General features: G+C 48.4%; 1 protein-coding gene across 2 annotated transcripts in view; it reads left to right on the forward strand.

Annotated features, from left to right (window-relative positions):
• Positions 1 to 1,503: 1,503 nt before the first annotated feature.
• LOC141258016 (transcription cofactor HES-6-like) overlaps positions 1,504 to 12,133 on the forward strand; it is a 41,683-nt gene continuing 31,053 nt past the window's right edge. For both annotated transcript variants that reach the window (XM_073673009.1, XM_073673010.1), the window contains exon 1: positions 1,504 to 1,709. In XM_073673009.1, the coding sequence (XP_073529110.1) occupies positions 1,623 to 1,709 (87 nt within the window). In that variant the 5' untranslated portion in view covers positions 1,504 to 1,622. The remainder of the gene's footprint in view (positions 1,710 to 12,133) is intronic.

Here is a 12,133-nt window from a genome sequence, read left to right on the forward strand (position 1 = left end):
TGGTGTCATGTTTACAGTGTTGAAGCCAATTTCTGGGCTTAGTGGCTTGTGCTATCTGGATTGCAGAGTCAGAGTTTATTGGCTGCAACGGTTATGAGAACTGTAGACGTGACCTCACCACTGCAGCCAATCGACAAAGACCTGAGCATAGTGTTGATACAACACTGGACCAGGGGAGGACAAGTAAAACCTCAGTTTGTCATTGAGGTGCTTTTGCAATATCTGTGTTTAGTTAGTCTGCAACCTGTTAAGCTGTTGTCTGGTCCCTTTTTTAGTTCTGTCGTTTGGTACCCATCTAGCCTGAACCTGAAACTGCCTTTTGGTCCCTGAACCTGAAACCGCTCTATCAGTACTTGAACCTGACACCACTTTGTCCAAAACCGCTCTGTCGGTACCTGAACCTGAAACTGCTCTGTCGGTCCCTGAACCTGAAACCACCTTGTCGGTACCAGACCCTGAAACCGCTTTATTGATCCCTGAATCTTAAACTGCTCTCTTGGTACCTGAACCTGACACCGCCTTGTTGGTACTTGAACCTGAAACCGCTCTGTTGGTACATGAACCTGAAACCGTCTTGTCTGTCCCTGAACCTGAAACAGCTCCGTCGGTATCTGAACTTGAAAGCGCTCTGTCGGTACCTGAATCTGTCCTGTCAGTTCCTGAACCTGAATACCTGAACCTGGATCCACACTGTCTGAACCTGCACAAGTGTCCGTCCTGTCAAGTTTTGAGTATCTACACTGTCTGAACCTGCATCAGTGTCCATAATGTCAAGTGTTCCAGGATCTGCACTGTCTGAAACTGCACCAGTGTCTGTCCTGTCAAGTGTTCCAGGATCCGCACTGGTGGAACCTTCCCCAGTGTCCGTCCTGTCAAGTGTTCCAGAATCTGCACTGTCGGAACCAGCAACAGTGTCTGGTCATGCCTTTGACTCTGAGTCGGTATCTGCGTTTCTGACCCTTGGGGTCAGCTGCTGGAGTACCGGGAACTACAGTGGACTAGTACTTGGTGACTACATGCAGCTCAAGCCTAATGCCACCATCAGGGGCTTTAGTGAAAACCAGGTAGCCTCCTAAACAGGCCACTTCAGGGTAAGCCTGACCCGGGGTGCAGTAGGTCCATGATCCACCAGTATGACAAGATGCAGATCAACATCCATACAAATTGACTGGTACAACCCCATATGTGGTGTATAAGCCTGGCAGACTATGGCAAAAAAAAACAAAAAGCAGGTTCCCAGAGACCCACAAGGCAAGGATGGGAAATAGCCAACCGTAACTTTGGGTGTAACTTTGTAAAAGGTGGAGAAGTTGTCCAAATACCCTCTCTGAAGACTTCTGTTATTGCATGAATTTTCTGTGTTATGTGACATAGTTATGTGATTTTACATTCATTAGTCTGCAAGAAGCTTGTTAGCCTAGGACAGGGTTAACAGCTTGTGTCAGTCCAGGTGGGGAGGAGTTACACAGGCATTTTGTACAGGAAGCTAGTTCCTGTTCCAGTTTTATGATTGAGCTATACAAGAAGCATCAGATAGCTATAGGCCACAAGTTAAAGTGTGCTGTGATAAAGAATTGAAAGGTTAAAGTGCAGAACAGTGTACAGAAGATAGTTACAATCTAATGGCTGGAGTACAGAGACAGAAAAGGAAGTCACAGCGACACACATTGACCCCTGTGACTAGTATACAGGGGGATTCTTCATTGATTGTAAGTACCTGCAGTGGCATTAAATAGAGCTGATGGAGGTGTGATTCATGTTGGCAGCTAGTGTGAAGTGGGCTGGTGACAATGTTTCAAACCGCTTCTGGAGGAATAAGTGAGTCTTTATCTAACCAGGAAGGAACATGGAGTACTGAACCATAGTGAGGGATATTGAGTGGGCGAAAAAATACTCTTTAAGGCTACGGCCCCACTATCAGTATTTGGTCAGTATATTTCCTCAGTATTTGTAAGCCAAAACCAGGAATGGGTCAAAAATGCACAATTGGTGCACTTGTTTCTATTATACATTTTCTCTGATTGTTCCACTCCTGGTTTTTGCATACAAGTACTGAGGAAAAATACTGACCACATACTGATAGTGGGGCCGTAGCCTTACTCTGCAATCTGCACTGAAACCATCATTATACCGTTTACTAAGAAACTAAAACTAAGTTATGAGTCTCTGCCTTATGCAGAAGAAATGGTTAAAGAAATGCATGCCATTTACCAGATGTTGGAGAATGTTATCAGGAATGTCAGTAAAGCTGTTTTTCACATTTTAAAACAGTTATTGGCCTCCAAATTCATTGCGTGAACTTAAGGTCCCCACTACATCCTAACACTTGTGGCCTGGAAAGGGGCAAGCAACAAGTCCCCACAAAGCACACACACACTCGGGTACCGTAGCAGGGTGTTTAGGGGTTTTCTCAAAGTGTTGCCAGCCAGTTCCCTCCCTTACACTTGAATTGGCATAGTCGGCAGAATGGAAATGCCCTGCAGAATTTTTTTTTGAGGAAGACATATGGTGTATTGAAGATGGCACCTGAGTACAGTGCCAAGATGGCAGTAGAAGGAGTATACCGCCCATCATGGGAGTGAGGATGCGGAAGAGTGCAAAGGTTTTGCCCATCCCATGCTGAGGAAGAAAATGCCCTATGGAGAGAGCCCATCTCGATGTGGGAGGTGTACCTAGGCGAAAGGCGCAAAGAGGAAAGTTCTACCCATCGGGAGGTAATCGACGATCACAGGAAGCGTGGCTGAGTGACGCATCAAAGATGACAACTGAAGAGAAATTCTTGATAGGGAATAGTGTCTCAGAAGTAAAAGAAGGTTTTGGCCATTGTGGGAGTGGAGGGCACAGGAGACCCCGAAAAGTAGTCCAGCCCACTAGCAATCCGACCCAGAAGAGTGTATGCCCTGAAGCTAGGAGGTGGGAGGTGCACACCGACGGAAGGTGCGATAGAAGAGAAAGGCCTGCCCACCAGAGAACAAGTGGAAAATTCAGGAGAAGTGGCCAGAGGTGGAGTGACAAGTGACATTGTGAGCGTGTCAGAAGTACAGCTCGAAGGGAGGGGTCAGAAGATAAAGACCGCCTGGAAGTTGGAGCTGGTGCCTTCATCCTGCTGGAGTGTGAGGAGTGAGCAGCGTGTGATCGGTACCTGTTCGATGGCATCTAAGATGATGAAGATGGTGTATGTGGGAGCAGAGGACGACAGCGAGGACATGGGGCTGTCCGCCCTGTTTGCAGAGAAGGAAGCATTGGAGTCAGAGACTGCAGAACCTGTACAAATCGTATCCCCAGGGCTGAGAATGGCAGAAAAGGGCTGCGAGACCATTGGCAGAATCAGCTGATGGTCTTGCTACAAGAGTTCCGGGTCCTGTGTTGGAACTAGGAAGAGGCACCCGAGGAGAGTACTAGTTCGCAGGCAGCTGCAGCTACCTGAAAGATGACCAGTCAGTCAATGGCGGAGCCCCTGCAAAGAAGGCCGGTGAGTCAAGAGTGATCGCTGACTGGGAGGAAGAGAGGCAGCAGACGGTGAGTAAGCGAAGACGACATTCCTACGTGACCCAGACCGTTGATCATTGAACCAGAGCAGTTAGCCCACATAGCACCGGAGCAGGTACAAACCGACTGGATGTCAAGAGAGATTATTTACCCCAGAGGATGCATAGCCTGTATCCTGGTGAGATGGTGAATTTCATATAGATAGATGGACCGTGTGGCTGGTATGCCAGGTATGGAGCACCCTTTTTCTGCTGCCAACATGGAAAAGTGGAAGAGAGAGAGAGAACAGGATAAGGCCAGGAAGAGAAAAAGATGTCTCAGAGAAGTAGAAGAGTGGGTAGAGGAGGAGAACTGGATTTGCTGACATCTCCTGCAGCAACGAGTAGGGTCACGACCGACCTTCACATCCACACAAGCCAGGAATGCAGCAGGTGCGCCCAGTCAGACAGGCCCTGGAACAAAAACCAGTTCCAAATTCCATAAACGTCAGGGTGACCAAACGTGCGGTAGCATATGTGTACATCAACTAGCCTCATGCCGCACCACTGCCGACTAAACAACCCTGCAGGTGTAGATATCACCATTCAGACCTGCTCCTGACAGCTGGAGTGATCCAGAAGAGGAATGAATAGAAGACCTCTTTTTACTTCTACAGCCTACAGTTCAGTTTGGCCGTTGGGCCATGTTGTTCTAAGGGGCCAGTTCTGGAGTACCCCTTGCCTGAAAATGGCTGGAGACTGGTCGGGTCTCAAAACACGTTTATACGTTGAAGGCTGAGAGTCTTGTTGAGGGTTTGTATTGATACCCTCGTGGCGCTATGAAGACCTGTGTGTTGTTTCAGTGTGTTGAAAAGAATTGGTGGGACTGTTCTTGATACCCTCGAGGCCAAGTGGGCATGCGATAGCCAAATGAGCTTAACTTTTATTTTTGTTTTTTTTTGTTGTTGCTCCCTTTTCTGCTGGATCAAGGGCGACAGCGCAACTGGAGGGATGTGCACCCTCAACAATGGACTGTTTGTGATGTACTGGATTGTGTGCTACCTCATTCCATGGTCCTTAACCGAGAACGACCGGATCCATCTGCATTTATGGACTTTGTTCATTCCTTTTTTTTTGGGGTCCTTAACCAAGAAGGACCAGAAGCTGTGCCAGCTTGAAGAAGTTCCAGACTTCACCAGTCCAAGAAGTTGTTGTAATGTTTATACTGCCATGCTGCTTTTATGTTTTACAGATCTGGATTGTGTAAGGCGGCGGTGTTCACACCGTGCAGTAACTGAGGCAGTGACCCAAGCAAGTCCAACATGAACAGCTTTATTCAGCAACTAACAGGTAAACAGGACAGTCCTCCGGTTCATAGCCGGGTTAACACAAGTCTTTACAAAACGGTTGCCATGGGCAACGGCCGCGCCGGGCCGCTCAGAGCCTAATAGGTGCAGAGGCTTCCCAGGCGTGGGTTCAGCCACACTCAATCCTGCTGAGCTTTCCTGCTATGCTCCTAGCAGGTTCCAATATAGACCACCACTAATCCTTAGTGCAGGGATTTTAAAGGACCTGTGGCAAGAGCCACTGGAAAACCCGGATTGGAGGGAGGAGGCCGCCCCACTGCCTCCTGTGACCTCCTCCAAGAAATGAAGGCCCTGCCAGGTTTTACTTAATCTGCCTTAGCCAGGTAGTCTGACCAGGTCATTGCTCACCTTCATTCCTGCATTGCAGCCACAGCTGTGTCTGTGACTGCAATGCACTCCAATGGATTTAATAGGTCTCTGTACACATTCTGGGGGAGATATAACGTCCCTCGTATACGATCCTGGTCACTGCCTCACATATCCCCCCCCCCTCTGTTCAAACTTGTGGGGTTGAACATTTGCCACCATACAGGGTGCCCGGGACAGGGCATCCGCGTTTGCTTGCAACTTCCCAGGGCGATGTTCTACAGAGAAACTGAAATTTTGCAGTGACAGGAACCACCTGGTGACTTGCGCATTCCTCTCCTTGGCATTCCTCATCCATACCAAGGGTGAGTGGTCCGTCACCAAGCGGAACTGACGCCCGAGTAAATAATAACGTAGTGAATCCAAGGCCCACTTAATAGCCAAACACTCCTTCTCTACCACGCTATAGTTTTTCTCTGCCGGGACAAGTTTTCTACTCAAGTAGGTGACCGGGTGCTCTTCACCATTCACTTTTTGTGACAATACCGCCCCTAGGCCTACCTCCGAGGCATCTGTCTGTACAATGAAGGTTTCCTTGAAGTTGGGGCTGATGAGGACCGGCTGTCCACACAGGGCCAACTTCATGGACTGAAAAGCTTCTTCTGCCTGAGGGTTCCACCGAACCTTTACCGATTTTTTTCCTTTCAAGAGATCGGTCAGGGCCGCCGTTCGCCCAGCAAAATTAGGTATAAACCGGCGGTAATACCCAAGGATGCCAAGGAACGCCCTCACCTGTTTTGTACTTGACGGTTTAGGCCAGTTTTTTATGGCCTCAACTTTATTGATTTGGGGCTTGATAGCTCCTCGGCCTATCACATACCCCAAATATCGGGCTTCCTCTAGCCCTATCGCACATTTTTTGGGGTTTGCCGTTAACCCAGCGGCTCTGAGAGAATCCAGCACCGCTTGTACCTGTGATAGGTGCGTATGCCAGTCAGTGCTAAAGATGATAATCGTTACAGAAGCGTAACGATCAGTCTGGTTTCGGAATCAGTACGATGGGGCTAGCCCACTCACTCCGTGATTCCTCTATGACGCCTAACTGAAGGATTTGTTTTACCTCAGCCGTGATGGCTTGCCTCCGGGCACCCAGTACAGTCTTATTCGCACCCTTACCCCAGGTTCAGTGACAATGTCATGTTGGATAATCGTAGTCCTACCTGGTAGCTCTGAGAACACGTCGGTATTGTGCTGCACCAGCGAGCGAGCCTCCCGTCGCTGCTGTTTAGTGAGGGCATCACTTATCCTGACCTCCCCCTCGGATGCTTCCCTGGCTGAAGGTAGAGAACTCTCTGGTGATATGCCCGGCGTGACGTCTGTAACTAAACACTCTCGATCTTTCCAAGGCTTTAGCAGGTTTACATGGTAAAGCTGCTCAGGTTTCCTCCTTCCGGGCTGATACACCCGGTAATTTACCTCCCCCACTTTTTCTCGAATCTCATATTACTCTTGCCACTTGCCATGAGCTTACTCTCGGCTATGGCTACCAGTACTAACACCCGATCGCCCTTGTTAAAAGACCTGACTCTGGCTCTTTTATTATATGTGCGCCTCTGGGCTGCCTGGGCATCTAACAGATGTTCTTTCACGATGGGCATGACCGCCGCGATCCAGTCCTGCATACTAGCCACGTGTTGAATTATACTCCTATGTGGAGTCGGCTCTTGTTCCCACGTCTCTTTGGCTATGCCCAAGAGACCCCTAGGGTGTCTGCCGTACAATAACTCAAAGGGAGAGAACCCTGTGGAAGCCTGGAGTACCTCACGGACGGCAAACATCAAATAGGGTAGCAACATGTCCCAATCCCTTCCTTCCTTAGAAACCACCTTTTTTAACATGGACTTGAGGGTTTTATTGAACCGTTCTACTAGCCCGTCGGTTTGAGGGTGGTACACCGAGGTGCGCAATTGTTTAATTTTTAGCAATTTGCACAGTTCCCTTGTCACTTTGGACATAAAAGGGGTCCCCTGATCCATCAGGATCTCCTTAGGTAGTCCAAGGCGACAGAACATGGCAAACAGCTCCCGTGCAATCAGTTTTGCCAAGGTGTGGTGTAGTGTTATAGCCTCCGGGTACCGGGTGGCATAGTCGATGACCACCAGTATATGCTTATGGCCATGGGCGGATTTTACAATGGGCCCTACCAAATCCATTGCAATCCGTTCAAAAGGTACCTCTATCACTGGCAGGGGTACCATTGGGCTACTTAAACTTGCGGTGGGTGAGGTCAACTGACATTCGGGGCAGGATTCGCAGTACCTTTTGACCTCCGCGTAAACCCCAGGCCAAAAGAACCGCTGCAAGATACGTTCTTGCGTTTTTTTTCCCCTAAGTGTCCACCCAGCAAGTGTGTGTGTGCCAAATCTAGAACCACCCGACGGTACGAATGAGGTACTACCAACTCTTCCACGACCTCGTCCCTGATCTTATCTATCCTATAGAGCAACTCACCGTTGACTACCATGCGTGGAAATACAGTATCTGCATTGGGCTGTTGGGCTACGCCGTTTACCTCTACCACCCTTTCCCGCGCCTGAGTCAGGGTGGGATCCTGTAGCTGAGCCGTCCCAAACGTGTCCCGGGACACTTCCAGCTCAGGGATCGATGGGGTCTCCTCGACCTCTCCTGCCAGCACCTCTAAGGGAAACCTATTGGGGTCACACTCTGTCCCTAGGTTGGACACCCCTACGGCAGGTTCGCCGGGTACAGCGTCTGTAATATATTTTACCGGGGGAGAGTGGATTTTGTTTTTCCACAGAGTCCAGAACAGGGGCAAGTCTCTTCCCAACACAGTCCCGTAGGGAAGAGTTTTTACCACTCTCACCACATGTTTTATGTCTCCACATGGCGTGGACAAAACTACCTCCGCAGTTGGGTACTCTCGGAGGTCCCCATGGATACACACAACCCCGACTGGTCGTCCACTGGGGTTGTCTCCTGCCACCAGCGACCCATGTACCAGAATCACGAGGCTCCCTGAGTCCAGGAGGGCCTCCGTGGGGTACCAATTAACCAGTACTTGGCATAGTTGGAGTTCACTATTCCGGGGGTCGGCGTTCGCTGTGCAGACGGTCTGGGCATACATTGAGACCCGGCGGTTATATCCGCAGTCCATGGGTTCCGTAGTCAGGGGACAGTTAGACCCTGACACCGCCAGCACCTAAGGGTGGAGGTACTGTTAGGTCTTATGACACTTTGGGAGGGAATCGGTCTCCTGCCACTCTCACTCTGAGGTTCCCCTTCAGCACGGGTACGGTGCTGACAGGTCCCAGCAGAGGGAAGCGACCCCTTTCCCAACTCCTGGGTTGGCAGGGATCGGCGTGACAGCTGCGAAGGGGCAGAGTCCCAGATAAAGTCCTGAGTGGCCGAGTAGCGCTCGATCAGGCTGACCACCTGGTCGAGTGTGCCAGGGTCCCCTTGCCCCACCCAACGTTGGATAGCGGCTGGCAGAGTCCTCACCAGCCGGTCAACCACCACCCTCTCCACCATCTGGGCTGCAGACAAAGTCTCAGGCTGGAGCCACCTCTTTACCAGCTGCAAGAGGTCATAAGCCTGAGACCGAGGCGGGTTGGGTCTCCACATAGGCTCATGAAAACACACGCTGAGCCCTCACGTATGTATTGACCCCCAGCCGGGCAAGGATCTCACCATTGAGCCTCTGGTAGTCCTGGGCGTCATCTCGACTTAGGTCGAAGTAGGCCTTTTGGGCATTGCCGACCAGAAACGGAGCCACCACTTCTGCCCACTGGCCGGTCGGTAGGTTTTCTCTCTCCGCTGTGCGCTCATAAATGGTCAGGAAGGCTTCCACGTTGTCCTCCAGTCCCATCATCCTCATCGCTGAGCGAACCTTGTCCCGGGCCTCTCGACGTTCCGGGGCAGATGCCGTCGTTGTCTCCCGCAGGGCAGCAATCTGTTGCAGCAGCAGTTTGTTTTTTGCTGCTGCTGGTACAATAGCTGTTGCTGCTGATTACGCTGCTGTTGCTCCTCCTGCTGTTGCCGCTGAGACTGCAGCAGCTGCTGCTGGGCCAGTGTCAGCTGCTTTAATAGTTCGCGTCTATTTTGTCCATGGGGTGGAACTGAAAGGTGGCAGGCCGGATTGTGGTCATGCAGCTGCCGGTGGGGTATGCCTCAGTCACAATGCCCGCATTCTCCACCAAGCTGTAAGGCGGCGGTGTTCACACCATGCAGTAACTGAGGCAGTGACCCAAGCAAGTCCAACATAAACAGCTTTATTTAGCAACTCACGGGTAAACAAGACAGTCCTCCGGTTCGCAGCCGGGTTAACACAAGTCTTTAAACAACGGTTGCCATGGGCAACGGCCGCGCCGGGCCGCTCAGAGCCTGATAGGTGCAGAGGCTTCCCAGGCGTGGGTTCAGCCACACTCAATCCTGCTGAGCTTTCCTGCTATGCTCCTAGCAGGTTCCAACATAGAACAACACTCATCCATAGTGCAGGGATTTTAAAGGACCTGTGGCAAGAGCCACTGGAAAACCCGGGTTGGAGGGAGGAGGCCGCCCCACTGCCTCCTGTGACCTCCTCCAAGAAATGAAGGCCCTGCCGGGTTTTACTTAATCTGCCTTAGCCAGGTAGTCTGACCAGGTCATTGCTCACCTTCATTCCTGCATTGCAGCCGCAGCTGTGTCTCTGACTGCAATGCACTCCAATGGATTTAATAGGTCTCCGTACACATTCTGGGGGAGATATAACGTCCCTCGTATACGATCCCGGTCACTGCCTCACAATTGCCAAGGATGGCAATCATTAAAGAGGGGGGGGTGTTAAGGTGGAAAAGTTGTCCAAATATCCTTCACGTCATGAATGGCCGCCCGCCCTTCAGTGATGTGTGTTTTTCCCTCCGCTCTGGATGTGCTTGAGATGTGAATGCGCGGTCGGCGGCGTATTATGGCATTCCTCATTTGTAATTATTTGCAGCTTACAGTACATCTTAAATACGTCTCATTTTCCCCTTCACCACACTCCCTGATGAAGCAGGAGCGAAACGGCGTTGTAGTGGTGTGAAGGGGTTGTGGTATGTTCTATTCCCAGTATTTTTAGCATATTATATCACCATTGCTTTGCATAGTTGTTATTATTGGTAATACTGTTATATTATATTTGCAATGCTGATTTGTTATTATACAGTGGCATGTAGAAGTTTGGGCACCCCTGGTCAAAATTACTGTTATTGTGAACAGTTAAGCAAGTTTTAGATTAAGTAATCTCTAAAAGGCCTAAAATTAAATATTACACATTTCCTTTGTATTTTAGGCAAAAATATATTTATATTGTCATTTTTTACATTTTATAAATTACAAAAAGGTAAATCGGCCAATGCAAAAGTTTGGGCACCCTTGCAGATTTATGTGCTCAGATAACTTTGACCAAGGTTCCAGACCTTAATTAGCCTTTTAGGGTTACGACTTCATCACTATCAATATCATCGTTAGGAAAGGCCAGGTGATGCAAAAAACCCAGCCTCCTCTAACCTTGTGCCAAAGAACAGAAGCCACAGAAGCCATAGGTTCTTCTAAGATGCTGGCTTGCACTCTGAAAATGAAAATGGTGGAGGCCCTCAAAGCAGGAGAAGGCTATAAGAAGATAGCAAAGCGTTTTCAAGTTGCCCTTTCCTCAGTTCTAAATGTAATTTATAAATGGCAGTTAACAGGAACAGTGGAGGTCAAGATAAGGTCTTGAAGACCAGGAAAAATGTCAGTGAGAGCTGCTCGTAGGATTACTAGAGAGGCAAATCATAACCTCCGCTTGACTGCAAAAGACCTTCAGAAAGATTTAGCATACTCTGGAGTTGTGGTACATTATTCTACTGTTCAGAGACTCCTGCACAAATATGGCCTTGATGGAAGAGTTATCAGAAGAAAACCTCTCCTGCTTCCTCACAATAAAATTGAGCATCAGAAGTTTGCAAAAGAACATCGAAACAAGCCTGATGCATTTTGTAAACAAGTCTTGTGGACCAATGAGATTAAAATAGAACTCTTTGGCCACAATGATCAAAGGTATGTGTGGAGAAAAAAGGGCACAGAATTTCAGGAAAGAACATCTATCCAACCATTAAGCATGGGGGTGGATCAATAATTCTTTTGGGTTGTGTTGCAACCAATGGCACGGGGAACATTTCACGGGTAGAGGGAAGAATAGATTCAATTAAATTTCCACAAGTTCTTGATGCAAACATAACACCATCTGTAAAAAGCTGAAGTTTAAAAGAAGATGGCTTCTACAAATGGATAATGATCCTAAACACACGTCAAAATCCACAATAGACTACCTCAAAAGGCGCAAGCAGAAGGTTTTACAATGGCCCTCACAGTCCTCTGATCTAAACAGCACTGAAAATCGATGTCTCAACCTCAAAATAGCAGTGCATGCAAGGTGACCCAGTAATCTCACAGAACTGGAAGAATTTTCCAAGGAAGAATGGATGAAAATCCCTCAAACAAAAATTGAAAGACTCTTGTCTGGCGACAAAAAGCGTTTACAAGCTGTGATACTTGCAAAAGGGGGGCTACTAGGTACTAACCATGCAGGGTGCCCAAACTTTTGCTTCGGCCCATTTTCCTTTTTGTAATTTATAAAATGTAAAATATAGAAATATACATATTTTTTAGAGATCATTTCATTTTCAAATTGCTTAACTGTTCACAATAACAGTAATTTTGACCAGGGGTGCCCAAACTTTTACATGCCACTGTAGCTATCACTATTTTTATTTATCCTGCTTATACTTATTATTGTGGTATACTCTTCTTAATATAAATACTTTTCACTATTTTCATCTCTATTTCATCTCTATTTATGTTTTATTATCCATCCGGCATTCAGTCATTGTAGTTTTGATTTTTAGATATTATATTGCTTCACTTGGGGTCATTGTTTCTTATTTATGACGTGATATTGACAGGGGATTCTTTGGA

The sequence above is a fragment of the Phyllobates terribilis genome, unplaced genomic scaffold, assembly GCF_046119375.1.
Source record: "Phyllobates terribilis strain yellow unplaced genomic scaffold, ASM4611937v1 Scaffold_3__8_contigs__length_932513732, whole genome shotgun sequence".
Classification (NCBI taxonomy): Eukaryota; Metazoa; Chordata; class Amphibia; order Anura; family Dendrobatidae; genus Phyllobates; species Phyllobates terribilis.